Source organism: Alexandromys fortis, unplaced genomic scaffold, assembly GCF_014885135.2.
Source record: "Alexandromys fortis isolate MF-2015 unplaced genomic scaffold, M_Fortis_MF-2015_v1.1 scaffold_147, whole genome shotgun sequence".
Taxonomy (NCBI): domain Eukaryota; kingdom Metazoa; phylum Chordata; class Mammalia; order Rodentia; family Cricetidae; genus Alexandromys; species Alexandromys fortis.
In genome coordinates this window covers 1,190,309-1,215,289 of record NW_026068029.1, presented here as the reverse complement: position 1 = coordinate 1,215,289, position 24,981 = coordinate 1,190,309, and the positions used below count along the sequence as shown (strand labels likewise).

General features: G+C 41.1%; 1 protein-coding gene across 5 annotated transcripts in view; it reads left to right on the top strand.

The window, feature by feature from the left end:
• The window catches only part of Sh3kbp1 (SH3 domain containing kinase binding protein 1), a 336,874-nt gene that overhangs the window by 189,540 nt on the left and 122,353 nt on the right, over positions 1–24,981 (top strand). For all 5 annotated transcript variants that reach the window (XM_050164355.1, XM_050164352.1, XM_050164353.1 and 2 more), the window contains one exon: positions 1,762–1,967. In XM_050164355.1, the coding sequence (XP_050020312.1) occupies positions 1,762–1,967 (206 nt within the window). The remainder of the gene's footprint in view (positions 1–1,761; positions 1,968–24,981) is intronic.

The following is a 24,981-nucleotide window of genomic DNA, read 5'->3' as shown; positions in this document are numbered from 1 at the left end:
GGTGGTGGCGGCAGAGGAGGTGGTGGTGGCCATAGGTGATGGAAGATGATGTGGTTTCTTTACACTGTTTCGCCCTCAATGGTTCTTTCCAAACATGAAAAGAATATGCAAGCCATTTATCACATAGAAAGAATCCATACAGCACAATAAGAGCATGTTAAAGGGGAACGACACAATATTTAGACTCCAAAATTATATCTCCAGCAGGGGTATTCCCAGAAACAATGAGCAGATAAACATACGAGTAGATAGCTAATCCAGGGGTTCTCCATGTTTGTACACACCAATCAGGTCCTGTGAAGTGCAGCTGGCCCCCTCCTTATTATGGCCTCGATTTTTGCTTACAAATGCTGTGCTTTAGCTAACTAAAATATGCACCAGTGGTCTTCCTCCCTCCCCACCCTCTTGGCTTAGAAATACTACTTTATGGAAGGTGAATGGCAGCATCAGAGGAAGCCATTTTTTCTAAGGCTTTGATTCCAAACACTGTTAATAATCTCTAATGACCTTTCTATATTTTACGTTTGCATTTAACAGGTTTTCTTTGCTCTGGGACTTCCTCACTTAAATGACTTCAACATTTTATGATATTCCATGTGAACAGTTATTTGGTGTATCGTTTCTGTGGACTAGGTAGCCACAGGAAGCTAATGTACAACTGGCCACTAGTAAAAGAAATTTAATGGCATTCTTTCACCTCAAGGGCGTTGTTAACGGTCAGGAGATAGAGGATAAATGGCCAGAAGCTACCCTACACATCTAGAACCTTAGAGATAGGGTTTAGTGACAGAACTAAATATTCCTAAAAATATCCTTTGAACCCTTCCCTTTGTTGGCATAATTGATGTCCTGACCACTAAAGGAAGAATGTATACCCAGAAATTAACAGACTCAATTAGGTTCTTTTTAGGAACATGCATGTAGGCAGAGCCTAGAGAACAAGCGTCTGGGGAGGTAAATGTTTTGAGTGTCTTGCTGATAACTCCCAACATATGGCACAAGAGGTTAAAGGGAGACTGTCATGCCCCCTGTGTTTCCCTTGGAAAAGAATTCAGCTTTGGGAAGATGGTGGTTGTAGAGGAAGGAGGAAGAGTCATAGGGTTGGGATTCTGGCCTCTGGAAAGGCAGTTTTTGTTCTGTCTTTAACAAACACCATTATCTTGCTAAGAAACACTATCCCAATGTCGAGTTCAGTTTAATGCTTTCTTAGAGGAACATACCTGCACGCATTTGTTCCTTGTGAAGCCATCCAAAGGGATTTAAGGCTTTGGCAGTCATAATTTTGTGTGGTTTAATTGCTAATTTGCTTGAATTACTTTTAGCTTTACAGTTTCCCTTTAGGAAATGTTACTTTCATTGTTAATTGCTAATTGACATAAATCAGAAAATTTAGAGGTACAGTACATGGTACTTACTGAGTGGGAAGGCCAGGTATGGGTGGCAAGGATGGGTATTAACACAAACCAGGGGTAAAAATTTTGGATCAGAACCAGGCTTTGGCTGAAGCATGTCAAATGTCACATGAGATCCGCATGAAATTAGAGTATCTGAAAAGTTATTTTGAATCACTGTTTAAAATTAAAGTCTGGGGGTAGGAAGAGCAAGCAAAGTTCCTAGACAGCCTGAGTCAGCATACTCAGTGCCCCGAGGCAGAAGCCCAGCCCCACTCTGAGAGATGGCTTCTGGCAGGCTGGGAAGTTCTTTATTGTGGCCTCTGGCTGATTTCTGAGCTCTTTCTCTCCTCATCCCCACTGTTGACAGGCTTAAGAGAAACCACAGGCTCCGAGAGCGATGGGGGTGACTCAAGCAGTACCAAGTCCGAAGGTGCCAACGGGACAGTGGCAACTGTAGCCATCCAGCCCAAGAAAGTCAAAGGAGTGGGCTTTGGCGATATCTTCAAAGACAAGCCAATTAAACTGAGACCAAGGTCAATCGAAGTAGAAAATGACTTCCTGCCGGTAGAAAAGGTATGTTGGACAATTTCTGTGTGACTTCATTTTAATGTGGAACGTCCTAAAGTAGGTTGTGGGCTTTGACTTCATGACGTCAGGGCCCGTTTTTGCTCGCTGTTTGCCATCCCTCCTTTGAGTTCCCCTCCTCTGCAGGAATGGCGTCCCTGCTGCTTACTTCTTACCACTCTTGTGCTGGGCAGCTTTTCATAACTATAACAGAATAACTTAAGTCTACGGTAGGACAAAATGGCTTACCTCATGAGCTGGAGAGCAGAGACGGGGTAGGACTGGGATCCTATAATCTCCTTTAAGGGCACATGGCCAATGACCTATGGACCTTCCACCAGCTCTCACACCTCAAAGATTTTACAAGCTCCTGATGGTACTACCCTGGGCATCAAGTCTAACACAGAGAACTTCAGAGGACTTTCAGGATTATATATATCTCCTTTAAAGAATGTTTCTCGGGATGACTTTTCAAATGGTTCGCCACTTCTCCATCTCTTTTCCAGAGAAGCCCCTTCTCATACCTAGGCCCAGCTAAATATATGACCCTGACAGCCCTCAGATACCCTAAAATATCTCTAAATGCTTTGTGCTCAAGTGTGTTGATTGTGTTTATGTGGCAGAGAAAAGCAATTGTGTGACTTTTTTTCCCTAAGAGTTAGGTGAAACAGTTTCAGACCGCTGAATGGAAGTCTCCTGTGTGTGCACAGGAATGATGGAGACAGCTTGTGTTCGGACTCCCTGGGTTGCTCCCATCAGGAAGCTAGCTTTTTTCTTCTGCTTCTGGTTCTGGGCTGGTGAGAAGCAGACAGCATGTTGCTGCTGAGTACACGGTTGCTATAGCAACACACCCAGAGCCATAGCTCTGTGGCTACCACTGACGTCTACTGTGGTACACTTTTGAGCATCATAGCCTTGCTTGGGAGTTGATAAATACTGTGGAATTTTCCAAATTATAATAAGCTACACTCATGCTGTGCTTAAGAAATGTTTGTTAATTTGATTTCATGTTAAGTTTTCTGCTTTGACTCTTGTGCCAACAGGTTTGGGATAGGGTACTAGCAACATTTCTAATTTAGGTCTATCATTGGATTGTGGCTTTCATTTTTTTCATTGAGGTCAAATTTTAAAGGTCGCGTCAGCATCCACAGCTGTAGAACCTGCAGTATCCACCCAGCCCCTAGAAGCCTTCTGTAGTGCCAACAATCATTAGAACAGCTTCTATGGGGTAGGGGGGCATTTTGGACTTAGAGGAAAGGCAGGGGGAGAAACTAGAACATGCTTCACTTAAGCTGTTCCTTTGGTGAAGTGTCATGGAACCACTATTGCTTTTTCCGTAATCAATATGTCATGTTGCCTGTGATCTGAAAACTATGTTGTTGGTGTCTGAACTTGCGATCAGGTTTGTTGCCCATGGCCACATTCAGATTCCATGAAGAGCTACAAAAAGTGAGTACCCGTCTTGACAAGGAGTGATGGACGGAGTTTATCTCCATTTTATTGAAGTTTTTGAAAAGAATATTATCATTGACTCAATCAAGGTGACATGATGTGTATGTGAGTGGCTTATTATTGCTATTAATAATATTTGTTTTAGGTGACAATAATATATTGAGTTATTAATAGTGACATCAGTGTCAAACATAAACAATTTTCTTTGTGTGTATGTGTATACACAAGTGTACATATGGAGAAATCTCACGTTGATGTTAGAAATCTAACTCTTTCCTCTCCACCATATTCACCGAGTCAGGGTTTTTCAGTCAAATACAGAGCTTAAAGATATGGCAAATCTCACTAGCCAGCATGCTTTTCAGATCCCTGCTTTCTGACGCTGGAATTGCAGGCAAGTGGATAACTACACCCACACAACTTTTATGAGGATTCTGGGGATCAGAACTCCAATCCTCTTGCTTGTGTGGCAAGTGCTTTAAGTGCCAAAACATTTCCTTAGCCCCTGCTTATTAATTCTTGAGACGAGAGCTCACCGTGTGACCTTTCAACTCCTGGGCTTAATTAAACACTTGTCCCAGCCCCCTAAGACTATAGGCATGTGTACCTTTTTGCCAACTACTCCCAAGTTTATATGTCTTAGCACATTTCTTTCAAGAATGACAGAACTTTATGCTTGCCTCTCTGTCATTTCCACCTAGAGATTCTAATTCCTATCAGTTTATCCAAACCCTCCAAACACCCTCCTCCGTCCACAACTTTCCCCATCTCAGATGAAGGCAGTGCCATCTCTCTTCCCTTTTATCCCCTTGAGGTTGTGTCTGACTAATTGATCACCTCTGCCTAACTATGTCTAGCATCTGTCTCTCTGTAACTCGTCACCCTAATAGGGCTCTTTGTTTCTTCTCACTGCTGTGCACTGTATCCACGACACATATGTATGGAAGGTAGAGTGTTTTCAAATGCATCAACATGATGCTTTGGAGATTGCAGACATCTGTAGAGTGAGGGAGCTGGGTGGAACAATAGAGCAGGTGCACACTTGAAAATACAACAGTTGTGTGCTTAACTATTTCTGTGTGAAATACTGTATTGGTGGTAGTGACATGGAACAAGAACTTTATCAGAGTTATGTATGAGAAAGGTATATGTGTGTATGTATGTGGGTGTATGTGCATATATCCTGATTTCTGATTGCTTGCAGAGTGAAACCATGCGCTAGAAGTTCCCATAATCCAGTGTAAAGCCTTGGGAGCAAACATAAACTTCCCAGCTTGCTTGAGTGGCTGCAGGCAATGTTTCCAGCATCTGAGATGATTTAAAACTACCTCTTCTCCCTGTTGTTGGTGCAATGGGTAGTTGCATTGATTTATGGAGCCATTATGTTATTACACAATCTGGCTTGAGAGCCGATGAGTGTGATCCTGTTTTATTAATGTACAACCTGGTTCTTTTCACTTTTGAGATGGTTTTGTATTCAATATTGATGTTTAAAGAAGAAAGTTTCCCTTTAAAATGGGGCTTGCTGCTTTGATTTTGCAGAAGCAAATTGGATCTTGCATGACAGAATCTGGTATGTGAGGCCAAGCATGTCTCCCACTTAAGGTGGATCAGTTATCTTCTGACACGACTGATTTGATAACTTGCATGAGGAAAGATGGGATCTGACAAAGACCTCTCTCTCTCTCTCTCTCTCTCTCTCTCTCTCTCTCTCTCTCTCTCTCTCTCTCTCTCGTGTGTGTGTGTGTGTGTGGTGTACCGGGTTTCTTCATTGAACCTAAAGTTCACTTGTTAACAAGCTTGACTGCTCAATAAGCTCCCTGTATTTATCTGTCTCTGCCTCCCAGTGGTGTGCCACCATGTCTGAATTTTACATGGGTACTGGATATCTGAACTCAGGTTCTTATGTTTTCATAGCAGACATTTTACCAGCTGAACCATCTTCCAGGTTCCTGGATGTCTATTAAATCTGTAACACTCGCTGCTAATGATTAGATTGTATATTAGGGGAGGTACTTAATAATAGCCCTTTACCAACCCTGAGAAAGACGAAAAGTGAAACCAGGTTTGACGCTATACACCTTAATCCTAGCATTCAGGAGACTGAGGCGGGATAATTGAAAATTCAAGGCCAGCCTGATATATTCTAGTTGTCCTGGGTTATATAGAGACCTTGTCCCAAAACAACAAACTAACCAATATTGTTACTTTTGCTTGTCTTATTAAAATATAAGGAGAAACCATATATATATATATATATATATATATATATATATGTGTGTGTGTGTGTGTGTGTGTGTGTGTGTGTGTGTGTGTGTGTGTGTGTAGCATTATATGGATATACCTGTGAACAATTTGTATAATTTACAATCTAACTGAAATATTTACTGATGAAATGGCATAGAGGAGAAGGAGACAAGATTTGTGGTGATTGATAATTTCTTTATGTTTTATGAAGCTGGGTTTCTTGTAGATCAAGCCAAATTCAAACTTTTGGGCAGCCAAGGATGACCTTGAACTTCTGATCCTTTTGATGCTTCTGCCTTTCAAATGCTGGGATTGCAGGCATATGCCAAGTTGTTAAAAACAAGTGATAAATACGTGGGAGTTTGATATCTGCTCTGCTTTTGTCTATATTAGAAATTCCTTTAGTAGAGATTATAGGAAAGGAAATTGGGGAAATGTTTCCATTTAAATTAAGCTTAGGTTTAAGTGTTACTATAGCAATAGGACCTGGAGAGACTGCTCAGCAGTGTCGAGCACTTCTCGGTGAGTCCCTTGGATGACTGGTAAAGGAGTGGCAGATGTTACGACACTTGTAAATGAGCTGCATGTATCTGGGCGAGGCCAGGACCTAACTTGGTATGGCTTTTTATACAGAATGGTCCTTGCTTTCGGTGCCAACTTATGCCATGTATGGACTCTATAGTCATGACTAGTGTTGGTTCTCCTAATCATTTTGGAGCCAGTCTTTTGTGCCATGTTGGAAAAGATATATTCAAGTATTATTGTTTGGCAAGTTGGTAGTATATAGTGTTTCTTACAGAGAAACCTTTTAAGGGCCTCTTCTCCCAGGCCTTCCTAGTTTCGCTGATTCCCATTAGTGATTTCTGCCATCTCTTTCTTGAAAGGAGTTTGTTTTCTATACTTTCTACTCGGCATTATTTGTGGCAGACTCTTTTTTCCACTCCCATCAGCTTGAATCTCATTTATGGAATTGCAGTCACTCAAATTAACGCCTTTATGGTATCAACATTGAAACATTTGTTTGTGGCAGAGAATTGAAATTGAAATTGTATGTAAATGGAGTCATAAATCAATTGTTTCAATCAGCGAAATTGCAGTTAAGAGAATTTTAATATTTTCATTCACATCTCTGTTAGTCTTTTGATCCATCCTAGTAAAAATTCATTAAATTTTATAGTAGCATTAAACCATATAAGTACCAGGTGGGTAAGGTGATCCATGCCTGTATTCCCAGCACAGCAGAGGCAGAGGCAGGGGATCACTGCAGATTTAAGGCCAGCTCGGTTTATATAATTTCTAGGCCATCCAGGGCTATATAGCAAGACCCTATCTCAAGCCCTATCTCAAAGTAATGACATCTGTTGCAAATAAGAGATTTGGAGCCAAGAAGATGGCTCAGCAGGCATAGGCCCTGCCATTAGGCTTAATGACTTTGATCCTCATGACCCACATGGTGGAAGAAGATAACTCAGCCCTTTAAGCTGTCCACTGACCTCCATACAATGCGCTATGGCATTTGCCCCCCCTCGCTCTCTCTCTCATACTTGCACATGCCCTCAATCTCTCTCCCCCTCTAAATATAAATTTATAAATAAAAGTCTTAGTTACTTTTCTATTGATATGATAAGACAACACAACCAAGTCAGTTTATAGAAGGAGGAGTTTATTTGGGGCTTAAAGTTTAGAGGGCAAATCCAGGACTATCATGGTGGGGAATATGACAGCAGTTAGGCAGGTATGGTACTGGAATAGTAGCTGAGAACTTACGTCTTCATGCTCATATAGGAGGCAAAGAGCACTAACTAAAAATGATGTGGTCCTTTGAAACCCAGTGATAGATCCCCCTTTAACACGGCCACACCTATTCCCAAATAGTTCCACAAACTGGGAACCAAATATTCAAACATATGAGCCTATAGGGACCCTTTTCATTCAAACCACCATAATCTCCAATTCTTTGAAGAGAAAAAAGCTCTGGCGAGTCCCAGGAACTAATAAAACACAACTGGATAACATGTAAAAAAAAATCACCTAAGACTTAAACTATTGGATATTCCTTGTTTGGATGGAAAGATAAAATTATATGACATCTTTAGGGTATTGGAAACTCCATGGCTTTCACTGGAGTATTATGGTGCACACTGGCTAAATAAAGCATATGGGGTTTCCAGACTTCAGTTTAGTTATTCCCGTTGTATCTATATTTCCTTGTCTAGGAAGAGTGGAGGAGGAGTTGGTAGGGAATTGGAAACAATGTTACAGGGTTTTTTTAATTATTATTTTTAATCGTGTGTGTGTGTGTGCATGTGTGCATGCATGCATACTCTCTCATGTGCCATGTGCCCATGGACGTCGTAAGAGAGCACCAGATCCTCTGGAGCTGGACTTACAAGTGGTTGTAAGCTGCCTTACATGGGTGCTAGGCATAGCATGCTAGTCTTCTGGAAGAGCAATATGTGCTCTTAAGTACCGAGTCATCTTTCCATCCCCGGGGGTTACATTTTGACACAATGGATGCTTTCTGCTGTTTTATGTGTGCTTGACATGTGCTTTGTGAACCCCTCAGCCCGATGTGTTTTCTAAGAAATATTTAACTGCAACCAGATCATCACCAAGAGTTACAGTCTCAGGAGCTCCTACAAGGGTATTTCTAAGGATAGAGAGCGCTGAGTTGGTGGAGTGCTTGCCCAGCACGCAGAAAGCTGTATTTTTCAGAGTACTGATAGTTATTAAACAGTCAGGCCAGATAGGCTAGGTTCAAATCCCAACTGTGCCTCCTTCTGGGAAAAGTTACTCACTCAGTGTTTTATGTTCCTCATCTTTAAAGTTAGAATAACAAGATGGTCTGTCACTTAGGGGTGTTGTGAGGATTAACTAATATGTACAATGATCAGAAAAGTGCTTATGTAATAATTACTTGGTTCAGAATCGTTTTACTAGAAAGGAGCTGTTATAAATAGCAATATCTTTTCTAGCACCATTGCTTTAAGAGTGGTGTGTGTGTGTGTGTGTGTGTGTGTGTGTGTGTCCATGCAGTATGTAAATGTGTATACCAGAGCTTGATGTCAACTGTCTTCCTCAGTCACTCTACCTTTTTGTATTTTAAAGCAGTCTCACCGTGTCGATCTGGCTGGTTGGGACTCACTCTGTAGACCAGGCTAACCTCACAGAGATCTGCCTGCCTCTGCCTCCCCAGTCTTGGTATTAAAGGTGTGCACTTCCTTGCCTGGCCTCCACCTTAGTTTATGGGTCGGGCTCTCTCACTGAAGCGCATCAGTTTGCCTAGACTGGCTGGCCAGCCAGTGAGTTAGAGGAATCCACCTGCCTCTACCTCCCCAGCACTCAGACTAGAGGCTCACCTTGTGCCTGGCTTTACCTGAGTGCTAGGAATTTCTCATGCTTGCATGGCAAACACTTTACTGAGCCATCTCTTCAGCCCAAATTGCCTTAGCTTTTGATTGTGGGAGATTTGAAGCTTCACTTGAATTTTGCTGTACTTGTGGGAACTGTTTGTTTCATATTACCAAGTCTAAAATGTCAGCCACTAGAAAGTAAATGCCATCATTTAGGACCTTGTCTGCATTAGTCACCGTTCTATTTACAATTGCTTGAAGAAAGGTTAAAACTGCTATGTATCGTCGGTCTTCAGTAAATGTTTGGGGACTAGATAAGTGAAGACTGTGTTCTCTCTTAATCCAGTTAAAATTATAAAGGAGAACTCACTGTGTCTGTGCTGTACTTGTGATCTAGCTGGATTGCCTTTTCCATTTGTTCATTAATTGCCTCGCTTACTCATTTAATGAAGCACCACCCATTTTTTGTGTGTGTGTAGATCATCGCGACACTCTGAGATTTCTCTGTGAATGAATTAACGGGTGGCAATCCACATTGAAATATTGGCTGGGTGGTATGTTTAGAACAGTGATTCTCAACCTGTGGGTTCTGCCCCCTTTGGGGCAGCTCACCTATCAGATACCCTACACATCACATGTTTACATTACAATCCAGAGTAGTAGCAAAGTTACAGTTATGAAGTAGTAATGAAAATAATTTTATGGTTAGGGGTCACCATAAGATGAGGAACTGTATTAAAGGGTTGCAGCACTAGGAAGGGTGAGAACTACTGGCCCAGATGCTGTATTTACATATTAAGTGCAGAGTGGTTTTGCTTGTTAGTTTGCCCGCACGATTGTTGATTTGGAGTGTGGTGGTCTGATCTAGTTCACTGGAATTTAACCCTTCTCTCCCAAGTCATGCATTGGCTCAGTCATCATTTCTAGAACCCTCATCTGATACCATGGATTGTCCGCAAACCTTTTATTTATGTTTTGTTTCAGATAGGGTATCATGGAGCTTCGGCTGATTTTCAACCCACAAAGTAGGTGGGGAGGGTAATGAACTCTTGATTCTCCTGTTTCTCTCTTCCAAGTTCTGGGATCATAGGCACATACCACCATGCCTGCATCCATTGAACTGACCTACTTGTATGGATAAAGGCAATGACAAGGCCTAGCAGAGTTATGTCCATATTGCCAGTGAGAATCAGGAGGAAGGAAATTCCCTGGGATGCTGAAAGGGAAGGGAGGATCTGGAGATATTTTCAAGGAAAGCGGTTACTGAGCAGAGTGTTCAAAGATGATGGGAGGTCATGGTACTGGCAATGTGTGTGTGGATAAGGAGAAAGCATGATTACATTGACGCGGCAAATAGATTGGACTAGAGGGCCGGGACTGCCATGTGGTGATGGTGGTAGGTAGCTGGAGGGGAAGTGGTACCTCTTTCCCCATGACTTTGCCAGTCTGCTTATAGGCTGCACTTTTTCTGGGTGGGCTGGCACATTGGTGGAGAAGTTGAGCTGTGTAGCAGCATGCTTCACACTTTAGGGAGATAACCAGGGAGGTGCCTGGGAATGTGTTCTAGAGATTGAAGAGGAAGTAGCTGGGATAGTTGCCAGCCCAGGGCTCTGTGGTTGGTGACTAATTGGCCAGGCACCAGGAACTTCTAGTAGCTCCTGGAAAGGGGCAGATGGGCCCACCTCATGCACACTCTTTAAGCCAGGCTGCCATTCCCTGGGTTGGCAGCAAAACTGATAGGAGAGCCAAATTTCCTTTCAAAAAAAATTGTTCTGTGTGTTTGGGGAACCAAAAGACCAGGACTCAGCATTCTGTTATCTTTGTTCACAGATGAACTAGCCATAGATAAAAAAGAGATGAAGTTAGGAGGGCATTGTTTAAATACATTTGCATATGTATATAAATACACAAAATTGTGTATATGTATAAATATCACCTATGCATTTCATTTTATATACATGGACATTCAAAAATTTATCTTCCCATTAAGTTCTTTTTTATTTTTTAATGTTGGAATCAGCTCTCATGTTGCCTAGGTCAGAATCAAACTCACTATGTAGTCCAAGCTACCCCTGAACTCTTATAATTGTTCTGCCTCACCCTCCAAATGCTGAGACTATAGGTGAGTGGTACTGTACACACCTATCCTAATTAGTATTTATTTAGATTTTCATAGACAGGGTCTCATGACCTTGAACTCCTCAATTTTTTGGCTCTGTTTTCCAAGTCATGGGATGATAGGCCCATGCTCAACTTTTAGTCTGTCTTTTCTTTCTTTCTTTCTTTCTTTCTTTCTTTCTTTCTTTCTTTCTTTCTTTTTTGGTTTTCCAATTAGTTTTTAAATTAGTTCCCCATTGTGGAATAATTTTAAATTCACAGAGAGATAGTAAAGTAATACAGAATTACTGCATACTCCATAGCCAGCTTTCACTACTGTTAACAGCTTCTGTTAATCCAGTATCTGTTGCAATGCCTGAGCCAATGTCAACATGTGATTATTTATTAAAGCCCAAATTTTACCCAGGTACCCTTAGTATTTATCCATTGTCCTTTTTCTTTAATTCTAGGGTGTCATTCAGGACACTACATCATATTTAGTCACCCTGACTTCTTAGATTCCTCTTGTTTTGCTGGCCTTGGTAATTGTTGAGTTTTGTAGAATGTTCTTAAATTGACATTTGTCTGGAGGTTTCCTCATGATGGAGGCTCATTCATTTTACGTCATATACCAAGAGCTTGTGTTACCAAAATAATTTTCCCATTTTCAATGCTGACCTTGGTCACCTTGACTGCAGTGAGGTTAGGCAGGTTTGTCATTGTATTTTATTTTGTTTTGCTTTCTTTCCATTGGTGGAGACTATTTATTCGTTCCCAGCTGCCCAGACCATGAAATAATCACACAGAAACTATATTATTTGCAATACTGTTTGGCCAATAGCTCTTATATCCTAAACTAACCCATCTCCATTAATCTGTGCATCACCACGAGGTCGTGGCCTACCGGCAAAGTTTCAATGGGCTCCAGTGGAGGCAGCTGTCTCCGAAGGGGCTACATGGCTTCTCCCTGACTCAGTCTACTCTCTATATAGCCCTCTTTCAGCCTGGCTTTACTCTGTTAAGCCATAGGCTGAAAAGCAGCTTCTTTATTAACCAGTGGCAGTAAAACTTATTCACAGCATACATCACCTCCCACAACATTCCATATTAGACTCTTTTGGAAGAAGTCACTCTGCAACCCTGTAGTTAGGGCCTAGGGAGTTACACTGCACTTTATCGAGAGAGAGGAGTGTCGAAAGAGAGGAATTGAAATTCTTCTGGGCTGCTTTGTCTGTTCTCTCTCATCCTAATTAGGTTTTGATAAGGTGATTTCTTATCTGTGTTCTGCATTCCAAATGCTAATTCCCCAGCCCTTGCGTCACATCTGCCACTTACACCTAGTGACAGCTCCGACACTGGCTTTCTGTGTGTCATATATAAACAGATCTGGATCCTATTTACTCAGATTATACATTTTTTGAGGATTGAGACAGCATCTCATTTAAAGCCACCTACAGAGCTGGCCCCAATTCATGCAGTAATAAGTATAGAATATATTATTTTTAAGTTAGTTTAATTAAAACTCTTAAATATTAACCATAGCTCATTACTAAACAGAATATCAAAGTCTAAGAATACAAGAAACATGGCAAGAAGAAGATACTGTCCTGAACACATTGTAATAGTGGCTAGTAATAACAGTGGCTTCCTATGTGCCAGACTTTTCTGTAAACATATAGTTTTCAGTATATCATTTAGTAACCTCACAATCCTATAGGTTTGTGCCATTATTACTACCCTTTTTTAGTTCTTGTTTCTGTGATACATAGAACTGAACCAGAACCGTGTGTGTGTGTGTGTGTGTGTATTCCAGGCAACTGTTCTATTATTTCCATTTTATAGATGAGTAGATCAAGGTGAACAAAATTTAATTTGTGCAAGATTGGGTAGCTTGGGAACGACCCAATTGGATTTTTTTTTGGTTTTTCGAGACAGGGTTTCTCTGTGGTTTTGGAGCCTGTCCTGGAACTAGCTCTTGTAGACCAGGCTGGTCTCGAACTCACAGAGATCCGCCTGCCTCTGCCTCCCGAGTGCTGGGATTAAAGGCGTGCGCCACCACCGTCCGGCTCCCAATTGGAATTTTTATCTCATGTTCTGGCTCCAGAGTTTTGAGCTCTTTACCAGTGGCTCTAAAGTCATTAAAATGCCGATTCCCATGGTATCTCATTTAGGGGGAAACAAGATTGATGTTTAGATCGTTCTTTCCAGTCTGTTAGGGTATTTCTGATTACATGCTAGCAGTCTTACTGTTTTTCCTGGGGGAAGCGTATCCATAAAGTCAGTGCTATTTTCCCTTTAGTTTTTTTTTATTTTTACAGTAATTTTTGTATTATATGACTAATTTTATTTTTATAAAAGTATTTGTTCGGTTTTATAATGTATCATATTTTTATATATCCTCTACTTCCCAGGCATGTAATCTGTTAAAAGGTAACTTTTTATTTCCCCTCTCACATTTTCTTTTTTTTTTTTTAAAAAAAAAAAAACACAAGTGGTCCCTGAGTCCTGCCAAATAAATTGTCAGTGTGTTCCTTGTCCGAATGGTCATACCTCTGGGCACCGGGAGGCAGCCTCCATTGCTGCAGAGATGGAGGTGAGGGAGGAGGACTTCTGGAGAAGCCACCCAAGCCATGAATCGGCCCTGGTTTCCTGAACCATAAACAAATACAAGCTTTGTTCTCCCCATTCCTCATTTGGTCCCAAGTATGACTCAGGATTAGGCTGGGTCCTCAGGCTCCGCGCCTTTGGCTGTTTGAAGGAAGTGGGAGGATTTCAGGGTAGTTCTGGGACCTTTACAGACTGAAGAGAGGAGGCTTGGTCGCATGATGGGAGAAGAGGTACTTCTTTTCTTTTTTTCTTTTCCAGAGGAACAAGATCCTTTTAATCTGTAGCTTATCTGTAGCATTCTATAGCAGAACTCGTTCTGTGTTTACACGGCTGTGTTAAAATGATGATGTTTGGGCCAGCTGGAATCCCACAGTGGAGGGGGTGGTCGCTGTTGGATGTGTTCAGAAAGAACCTTTCAATCGTAAGGGTGAATTTTCTAAAGTCAAATGGTGCACCGAAGCTATTTAGCTGGCTTTTGATTCTCCCCCATCCCACCCGTGGCTTGGTCAATTTGGCTATTAATTTCTACAGATGTTTCCAATTTCTTTGTGCCTTGGTTTTCATGTGCTCATACTGCAGAGAGTAATTTAGATGGCAGCTTGCACAAGCAGTAACTAACTGTTACACCATGTCACAGAGATGTTTAGCAATTACAGATGTTTGTGCCGTCAACAAATCCGGCTTGCTTTTCAGGTTAGTTTAGAAGAGAAGAACATCTTCACAGAGCAAGCCAGCTCCGGGGCATTTCACCCTTGGGGCTCACAGGCATTTGGAGTGTTCCTTGTGAACGGAGAATCTGTGAGTAGTAATTTCTGGGGGCCATGGCACTGCTTAATTTGGAGAGAAAGATATTTGCCTACCTTTATACCAAACGTTTATATTTGTACCCGGACACACACACACACACACACGCACGCACGCACGCACGCACATGCACACACGCCTGGATTACTTGCTTTTCTCAAAGTTAGTTGGTAGAGGGGTGGTCATGTTTCTCTGAGTCCTTCATTATTTGTCTACCTAAAAGCAGAAGTCTGTTATTTTCCAGACACAGAATAAAATTCCCTAAATAAACCACAGGTTAAGAAAAGGCTTGTGATTACTATGTGGCTTCCACAGCCCCGTGTCTCACTGAAAATAAGAAATTTAAGGGAAGAGACAAAGGCTATAAAATATGTCCCTTTATGTCTTTTTCTGTTGACTTTAACTTAGAACTTTTCTTTTGAAACTTTTTTAAAAGGGAAAACAGGGTGGCAAGAATGAGGCTGTGTGTTTCAGCACATTAGTTCAGAGCAAGAGAGTTTCTTGAAAGTTTGTTTTAATAACATCTCTTGCTTACTTAAGAAGTCAGAGGCAGACATTTGAGGGACTTTTCAGGTGTCAACTAGAATAAAGTTCATTTGCAGTAACTTGGGAGCGACCCCCAGGGAAAGAGGTATGACATTTGCTGGTCCTCTAGGTATAATTTTTCTGAGCTCATGTATTGTTAATTAATTTTTAAATCAGAATACAACTTAATGGGTTTCCTCTTGGCATCTACATACGTGTGTGTTATTACACTTTGTTCTTGCGGTCGTTCTCCCCCACTGTCCTCTTCTATGCTAGCCCTTCCATGTCTTCGAACTTGTAATAAAAAACCCAGAGTTTAACTTTTGACCCAGGAAGTAGCCAGAGCCTGGTAGGTTGTAAGATACAAACAGGGAAGACTGAGCAGCTGCAGGTCCTCAAGGAGCTTATCTGACCCTCAGGTTAAGGCCCTGGAGATGGGAAAGTAGGGTGTCCTGCTGGCCCCTGCTGCTTCCTACCCTACTGGCCTCTGCTGGTTCCCTTACGTTTCCAGGGCTATAAGGCTATAAGCTACTCACTGTGGGAGAGTGCTTCCTGAATCTGTCTGTCTGTTCATAAAAAACTAAATAGCGTTATTGCTTCGCTCAAATTGGCAGTCCTTCTTTTATGACATATTTGCTGAATTATTTATATATTCTGATTGATATTCTCTAATGGGATTATCAGCAAATATTCTTTCCTCTTTTATTCTTTATTGACACTAATGATTATTTCATAATATTTATTCCTGAGATTGGTGGTTGCTTTTGGTTGTTGATATCCAAGGTCATATATATGTCTGGCTGGCCATTGAATTGATCATGCTTTGGTACTTAGCCTGATTTTCTGATATTCTCAACTAGTTGTAAAATAAGATTTTGACCAACTGGGGTTCAGTAGATAGAACAAATTCAATGCTATAAAAAACCCTGGTGTCTTGAAAACAAACTATTGTGCTGATATTAGTTGACTTGTGTTGCCTTTTCTCCCTTTTAACAAATCTAAATTTCAGAGCTCAGTCAGTTAGCAAGTTGTCCTATATCTCTTTGTGGCATTGAAGCCCATGTAATTGGATCAGAATTTACCCTTTGCTCAGGCTCTCCATATTGGAAGCCAGATCCCCAAATAAATGTGTGCCCGTGCATGCTCTAGCCGGGACTGGCAGCGAAAGCACACTTCCAAAAGTTGCTTCACACTCATGTTAAAAAGTAACAATTCATGAACAAGTCATGTACCAGAATTTCTGTGAATGGCTCCCTTTCATCAAGAGGCTATCCTTTAAACTGCTTCATGCAGCCTACGATTCAGTGTCAGTTGACGAGGGACCCCGATTAAACTTATCCTTGCACTTGTTGGAACCCAACAGGCAGAGTTTGGGAAACTGAGCTCCGTGCCACTTACAAGTTGTTTTCTGTTTTGTTCATTTAAGACGAGGAACTTAGAGGTAGTAGGAGTGGATTTTTAAAATTTTTATTGATTTTGAGATCTACATTTTTCTCTGCTCTCCTTCCTACCTCTCCCCTACCTTTCAACCCTCTCCCAAGGTCCCTATGCTCCAAATTTACTCAGGAGATCTTGTCTCTTTCTACTTCCCATGTAGATTAGATCTCTTAGTCTCTCTTAGTGTTCACATTGTTGTCTAAGTTCTCTGGGATTGTGATTTGTGGGCTGGTTTTCTTTGCTTTATGTTTTAAAGCCACTTATGAGTGAGTATATGTGATAATTGTCTTTCTGTGTCTGGGTTACCTCACTTAAAATGATGTTTTCTAGCTCCATCCATTTGTCTGCAAAATTCAAGATGTTATTTTTTTTCTGCTGTGTAGTACTCCATTGTGTAAATGTACCACATTTTCCTTATCCATTCTTCGATTGAGGGGCATTTAGGTTGTTTCCAGGTTCTAGCTATGACAGACAATGCTGCTGTGAACATAGTTGAGCACATGTCCTTGTGGTACAATTGAGCATCCTTTGGATATATACCCAAAAGTGGTATTGCTGGGTCTTGAGGAAGGCTGTTTCCTAATTTTCTGAGAAATCGCCACACTGACATCCAAAACCAGCTTGCATTCCGACCAGCAATGCAAAAGTGCTCCCTTTACCCCATATCCTCTCCAGTATAAGTTGTCATCAGTGTTTTTGATCTTGGCCATTCTTACAGGTGTAAGATAGAATCTCAAAGTTGTGTTGATTTGCATTTCTCTGATGACTAAGGATGTTGAACATTTTCTTAAATGTCTTTCAGCCATTTTAGATCCCTCTTTTGAGAGTTCTCTGTTTATGTCTGTACTCCATTCTTATTATTGGATTATGTGATCTTTTGATGCCCAATTTCTTGAGTGGTAGGAGTGGATTTACTGTTTGCTTTTCTTATTCTTCCACCAGCTAAGCATTTTCACTCACCAGCGATTTCAATATGCTTTGCTCCATTTGTTTTGGTAGCATCTGTTCAGTGTGTTCTTGTTATTTTGCCTTCTTGGTCAGGGCTACTTTCACTTTTCCCCAGGAGGAAACAGCTTCTCCTGGGTACCTTCCTAGGCTGAGTAGAAACTGCTAGTAAATGAACTGATGCTGAGAGTGCCATGGCTTTAGGTCCTGGGGAAGTCCACATATTTCTTCTAGGCACAATGCTTAGCCCTGTTCAGTTACTGCACTGGGAGAGCTGGACACCTCATAGGTCTTGCATGTTTGACTTTATAATTAATTTATTTTGCTTCCACCCCCAATGACACCTATACAGTCAAGCATCATTAGAATCAGAGAAAGAAGAGTTCAAAAACCCACAGGATGTTGTGACCTTTGGTCATATGTTGTTAGGCTAGAGAGAGACAGAATGAGGTTTTAGAAACTTAGTGAGAGGCATCTAGGGCATAGAGGGATCACTAAATTTCAAATTATGGTAAAAAAATGACTTCATGGGACTATAAAGCAGTGTGTTTTTGTGTAAGCAAAACTTGAGTTTTGTCTGTCCCAACTCTAAGAAATCTTATGGAGATTGATTTTGCCATGTAGTTGAGTTGACTACATAGAGGCCGGAGATAGCCCGAGGAGCTATGAGACAAGGCAGAAAAGGAAAATGAGTTTTTTAAAAGATTATTTTAGATTCATATATTTTATTTTATGTTTGCCCATGTTTTACCTGTATATGTGTGTGTGTGTATGTGTGTGTGTGTGTGTGTGTGTGTGCCTCTTACCCATAGAGGTCAGAAGATGGCATCAGATCCCCTGGATGGTTGCAAGCCTCCATGTATGTGCTGGGAACTGAACCTGGGTCCAGTGTAAGAGCAATAAGTATTCTTAACTACTGAGCCCTTTCTCCAGCTTCCATAAAAAACTAGTTTCAACCAAAAACTAGATATTTGGAGTTGTGGAGTTAGTCATTACAGCAAAAAGAGTTGGCTAAGCAATGTCTATGAGGAAATTAGACTTCGTGGCATTTGAGACTCTTCTGTGATTCCAGAAAAGAAGAACCCCATAGCTTGAATCATGATGATCAGGTCGGGAATAAGGGAGAAGTAGCCTGTGGTGAGGCCTGATAAACTCACTTTGTTGGGCTGTGGGGATAAGAATGTAGAAATTCTTTGCTGTAAATCGCTATAAATTTGGGAGCACGACCAATCTAAAACACATCTGCCAGAATCATATTCAATATAATGTAATAACCCAGAAGTAGCAAATGTATTGTTCATTCAGAAAGTCCCCTTCGTGGTCTTTGTCCTCTTTTGTCACTGTCTTCCATGAATCTGTACTGTGTTTGCCCTGTGTGGAGCCTATAGCAGGTCTTTGTGTAAGGCACAAAGAGGAATTGCTGCTCCAGGGGCTCATAAGCAAACACTGAAGCAAGCATTCTCCATTGTGACAGAAAAGGACACGGAATCACTGAAGACCAGAAAATACATTAATGGAAATATTTTGCTGGATATATTGTCTTGGCTATTCATCCTTTAAAAATGTTCCTTAAAAAGTAACTGAATCAAGCATGTTGGAACATGCTGGTGATCCAAGAATTTAGCATGTAGCTAGCTCAAGCTCATCTTCTACCACATAGCTAGTTGCAACCAGCCTGGACTACATGAGATCCCATCTCAAAAGAAAAAAAAAACACAAAAATTGGACATGATAAGTAGTGTGCATTTTTAATTCCAGTGCTCAGAAGGCAGAGGCAGGTAGAGCTCTGTGAGTTTGAAACCAGCCTGGCCTACATAGTGAACTCCATGTTAACCGGCTACATAATGAGACCCTGCCTAAAAATTATAAAACCAAATAAAAAGTAATGTTGTCGAATGCAGAAAGCACATGAGTAAAAGTATCGATTTCCTGTTTTCTTCACCTATGTGTTGTGTGGTTTGGTGTTCTTCTGTGTGTTATAGATTAAAAGAGAGGGAATTATTTTAGCACAGAAGAATTAAAACTTGCAAAAATGAATGGTGAAATATTTACCATTTGCTCATATGGTAAGAATCTAATTTGTCTAAAAACTCAGGCATTTTAAAGAGAATTTAAAGCCTTAAGAGAACTGTCTTCTTCATCCTCATATTTTATGTTAGAAACTGACATTAAATGAATGAAATATGAATGAATGTGAAAGACAGCCAAGTAAGACCATATTAAACTTCTGGCCTACAAGACTAGAAATTATTTTTTTCAGAAAATTCTTTATTAAAGTGCATTTATGGGGCTGGGAAGATGGCTCAGTGAGTAAGAACACTGGCTGTGAAGTCAAGGGGGGCTGAGTTCAAATTTCTAGCACCCATGTAAAAGCTGGACATGCCTGTAACTTCCGCCTTAGGGGGAGATAGGCAAATCATGGGAGCCTTCTAGCTAAGCCAGCCTAGCCAAAACACAAGCTTCAGATACAGTGAAATACCTATTTAAAGCAAATAATGTAGAGAGAAAAAGGAATAGTCTTACCTCCTCCTCTAGCCTCTGGTTTCACATGCATATATGCATATACTATACAGGCAGATAACTAAAATATGTAAAAAAAAACATACAAATGCTATGTTTTTTAAATGTGCATTCATGAGGGTCTGGGGAGGTGACTCATACATAAATATGAGGACCTGAGTCCAGCATGCTTGTTTAAAAAGAGAGAGAGAGAAAGGCAAGCTTGGTGGCATGATCCTGAAAGCCTAGTACTATAGCAGTAGGGAGGTAGAGACGGGAGGATAGATGAAGCTTGGTGGTGAGCTAGTATTGCCTAATCTATGCACTCCAGGTCCACGGAGAGATCCTGTCTCAAGAAAACAAATAATTAAAGATGGAGAGCCATAAGAGATATTTGACATCAACCTCTGTCCTCCACACACACTTACATACATGTGTACATATACCCCAAAACATACATTCAAACACATGGATATAAGCATGTACATATATACCACATGCTCATGCGCACACATACAGTTTTTAAAAATTTATCTATCCAGTCTGTCCTCACCCCTAGCTAGAATCCCATTTTAGTATAAATCAGTCTTGATTTTTAAAGTAAACAAATCAAGATCATGTTAATTGGAAATGTTTCTTAAAGAAATGGAAATATCTATGAAACCTATGAAATTTCAAAATTAGGATATTCCTCAGTAAATAATTACTTCTGCCAGGAGTGGTGGTCCTGTGAGTGATCCCACTTGTCATCGCTCGAAGCCACATTTCTGTAAAGGCCAGAAAAGAAGAATCTGTAAGCATTGTCCTTTTAAGAAATATTTTTAAATTTTATTTCTATTTTATGTCTACTAATGTTTTGCCTGTTTATATGGATGTTCACCTCATGTGTGCCTTATGCCAGTACAGATCAGAGAGGTGTAGGGGGAGGGCCCACTTGTTTGTCCCCGTTGCCCAGAGCCGAAGTAATCACACAGAAACCATATTCCTTAACACACTGCTCGGCCCATTAGCTCTAGCTTCTTATTGGCCAACTTGTATATTAATTTAACCCATTTCTATTCATCTGTGTATCGTCATATAGCTGTGGCTTACCAGGTAAAATTCTCAATGATAGGTCCAGAGCATCTCTCTCTCCCACTTCCTTCTCCCAGCATTCCATTTAGTTTTTCCACCTAGCTATGCTCCCCTATAGCTCTGCTATAGGCCCAAAGCAGTTCTTTTATTAACCAAAGAAAGCAACACATAGACAGAAGGACCTCCTACACCAGAGAAGTGGTTCAAATCCCTTGGAAATGGAGTTACAGATGATTGGGAGCTACCTCATGGGTGCTGGGAATTGAACCCAGGCCCTCTACACGTATTCCTAACCACTGAGCAATCTTTTCAGCCCCTGTAAATGTGGTCTTTGAGTATACTTGAAGCCTTTTCAGAACTACGAATAAGGAATTCATGGGTTTAATTAATAAAATAGGAAATACGGTCTTGGCTTTGAAAACATGTGATAAAATTTCCCAATACTTTATTTGGAACAGCATTAATTAGAAATGCATCTACATTCTGTACTTAGTCACCGAAGAGCCGAGCTGATGAATAGCTGTAAGTGAAGGTGGATGACAAATGACAGAGTGCATTCTATATGGGTGGCATCTTACAAATCACCATCAGGACTCATTTTCCATCTGATGTTCTTAACATCCTTACTAATGACTTGGAAATAATATGACACACATGACAGCTTCATGTGACTACTAGCTAGGAGCTGCTGCAGACCCAATCGGAGCTTCAGGAGAGATGTTGGCAGTGTGGGAAGGTGGATTGGAAGTTTTAGCTCTGTTAACACACTTTGTTACACCTTCTAGAACTTCAGTTTTCTGACTATAAAAGAATTTTTGAAATACTAGAAGTAAGAAAGAGGCAAAAAACACTGATAATTTAAATTCCCTGGGGCAATGGCTGTGACTGGTTTTAAATATTAGCTTTCAGTTTTTGGACATACATTTTTAACTGGTTGAGATCATACCACACATAGAATTGTTTCCATACACAGAATTTTTTTGTTTAGCATTATATAAGATTTCCCATATCATTATGGACTTCTGTAAACATCCCTTTAACTGCTGGAGGCTCAATCATCTTCTTCTTCTTCTTCTTCTTCTTCTTCTTCTTCTTCTTCTTCTTCTTCTTCTTCTTCTTCTTCTTCTTCTTCTTCTTCTTCTTCTTTTTTCTTCTTTTTTTTTTGTGGAGGCAGTACTGGGGATTAAACCTGAGTTTGAACCCAGGACCTTGCGCAAACAGGGCTGTGTCAATAAGTTCTACCCTCAGCCCCAAGCCTCTATTTGAAAACTTTTTAAAAAATGACATTCATTTATTTATTTTCATTCCTAGTCCTATCCCTTCCCTTCCCCTCATGTGTGTGTGTGTGTGTGTGTGTGTGTGTGTGTGTGTGTGTCCACACGTGCATGTGAATGATTTTGCTGGAGTCAGTTGTCTCCTCCCACTGTGTGGGTCTTGGAAGTGGAACTCGGTCATCAGGCTTGGCGGCAGACATATTTACCACTGAGCCATCTCACCAGCCCCCTTGCTAATCTTAAAAGAAGCCTTTCAGTGCTGCTTTTGGCAAGAGGCTTGGCCACTTCCAGGTAGAGGATTATGGATTCAGCTTTTCCTGTTAAGGAAACCTCTGTACCATGTGAGTGTGTGGTCTCATTTGGCCCATTACCTTGGGAGGAGTATCTGTTTGGCCCAGTAGTTTAGAATTTCTTCATCCACTTCTGAATGGATGCCAAGCTTTGTAAAAGATGGCTTGGGATAGTTTTCTATGGTGGTGTGTTTGCTCCTGAGTATCAAAATTCTCAATAAAAGGCTTTCTGTTCTCAGACAACAGGCCGTTTTCCCAGACACATGCCTTGTTGTTTTCCCTTCGTCAGCAGTAGAGAACAGTTTGGGTGCAGCCAGAAGCAGCTGGCATGGGTGCACACTTGAGGGTCCTCTGCGATGTTCTGAGCACTCACTGTAGGTGCCACCTTTATTGACTGGAAAGGTCTGTGGGCCGAGGGCTTTAGCCTACCCCAGCCCCCTCTCCCACAGTAATCTTCACCTCCCAGGCCTGACAGGTCTGTGGCCCTGGCTGCTATTTTTCATCCCTTCCCAGCTTCTGGATTTATCAGTTTCCTCCAGGCATGCCTCTCCTCTGTGATGGTCTTGTAAAAGCTGTTCTCCTGTCCCCCAGCAAAGGAATGGGCAGCTAGCCTACTACTAGAAAGAAAAAAAAAAGCCTGTTGTAATAGGAGCGTTCTTTAAAACTAGAGTCCACACAAAGGTAATGCAATGATTGATTTTTCCCTTGTGTGTGTGTGTGTGTGTGTGTGTGTGTGTGTAGGGGGTGTGCATGTGTATGTATGCATGCCTTTTGTGTATGAAGGCATTTGTGCACATGTAGGAGCATGCATGTGGAAGCCTGAAGTTAATATTGGTAATTCGCCTCTATCGATCCTCTTTCACCTTCTTCATTGATCATGGTCTCTCAATCAAACCCAGAGCTCACTGATATGGCTAGTCTTGATAGAAGGCTTGCTCTCGGGATCCCCGTCTGTACTTTTTCTGTGACTGCTATTACAGACAAGCTTCCAGTTTACTGGGCATTTAATGTGGGCTCCTGGGGTCTGAACGTAAGCCCTTGAACTTGTGTGGACAGCATTTTAAATATTGAGCAGTCACTAGAGCCAGACTGATTTTTTGATTCAGTAAAATCCAATAACAAACACTTCACATACCTGCCATTATATCCTTCTAGAAAGCCCATGAGGGTTGTTTTTTTTTTAATTTTAAATCATGATCTTCATTTCAGAAGAGGAAACCAACATACAGAGAAGTGTGGTCATTTACCCAAGATCACACAGCTAGTGACGGAATGCAGCTTTTGGAGACCATTGCCACTGAGTACAAGCCTCACTAGATACCAAAAAGAAGGATTGATTTGTTTCTTTGTAATGTCCCTAGCACTCCCATAAGGCTATTTTCTGATGGATGGTGAAGCACTGTTTTCCAGAAATCTTTAGCTTATTCAATCCATAAGGTATTTGGAAGGATTTCAAGGTGCCGAGGACAGCCCTCCCCATCATGTCTTCTTATCTTAGTTAATGAGACAGACATAAAAGTCAGAAACCCAAGATCAAGGGCAATACGTTCTCCTATGACATGGGAAGGTACTTCTGTCTTGTTGCCTAAGACATTGTCATGGGATGCACAGAATATGGGTTTGACTTGCCCCTGTTGCTGCATATGTCCTGCACACACATGACAGGACTGCCCTGAGTTTAACTTAATTTGATCTTTCTTTGGAGAATCTCTATTCTTTTCTTGTCTGTTTTTGATGTTTCTTTTATTTTTATTTGTATTTAATTGTGTGTATAGGCATTTTTCTGCATGTATTCATATGCACCATGTGTGGTCTGATGCCTGCAGAGACCAGAAGACATTGAATCCTCTGGGACTGGAGTTACAGATGTTGTAAGCCACCGGGTGGGTGCTGGGAATCAAGCCTCGGTCCTTTGGAAGAACACCCAGTGTTCTTTACTGCTGAACCATCTCCAGTCCCTTTTTTTTAAAAAAAAAAAAAGACTTATTTTATTATGTTTGTGTGTGTGTGTGTTGTGTGTGTGTGTGTATGTGTATCAGTGCACATGTGCATGTATGTATATGTGAGTACTGGTTCCCATGAAAGCCAGAGGCATTGGATACCCTTGAAGCTGTAGTGGTTCTGAGTTGCCAGACATGAGCGCTGGAATTCAACAGGAGTCCTCTATGAGAGCAATGCACACTCTTAATTCATGATCCTTCTCCCCACCCTACCTTTTCTTTTAACTCCCTGTATATCTCAGGCTCGCCTCAAACTCCTCCATCAACCTCCCAAATGCTAGGATTGCAGTCATGTTTCCAGCATGCCCCACTGAGATTTCTGTTCTTTTTTTTTATTTTATTGAGAATGGGAAAAAAAAAGTTTCTGCCTCCTCCCAGCCTCCCATTTCCCTCCCCCCCTCCCTCCCCCCCTCCTTCCC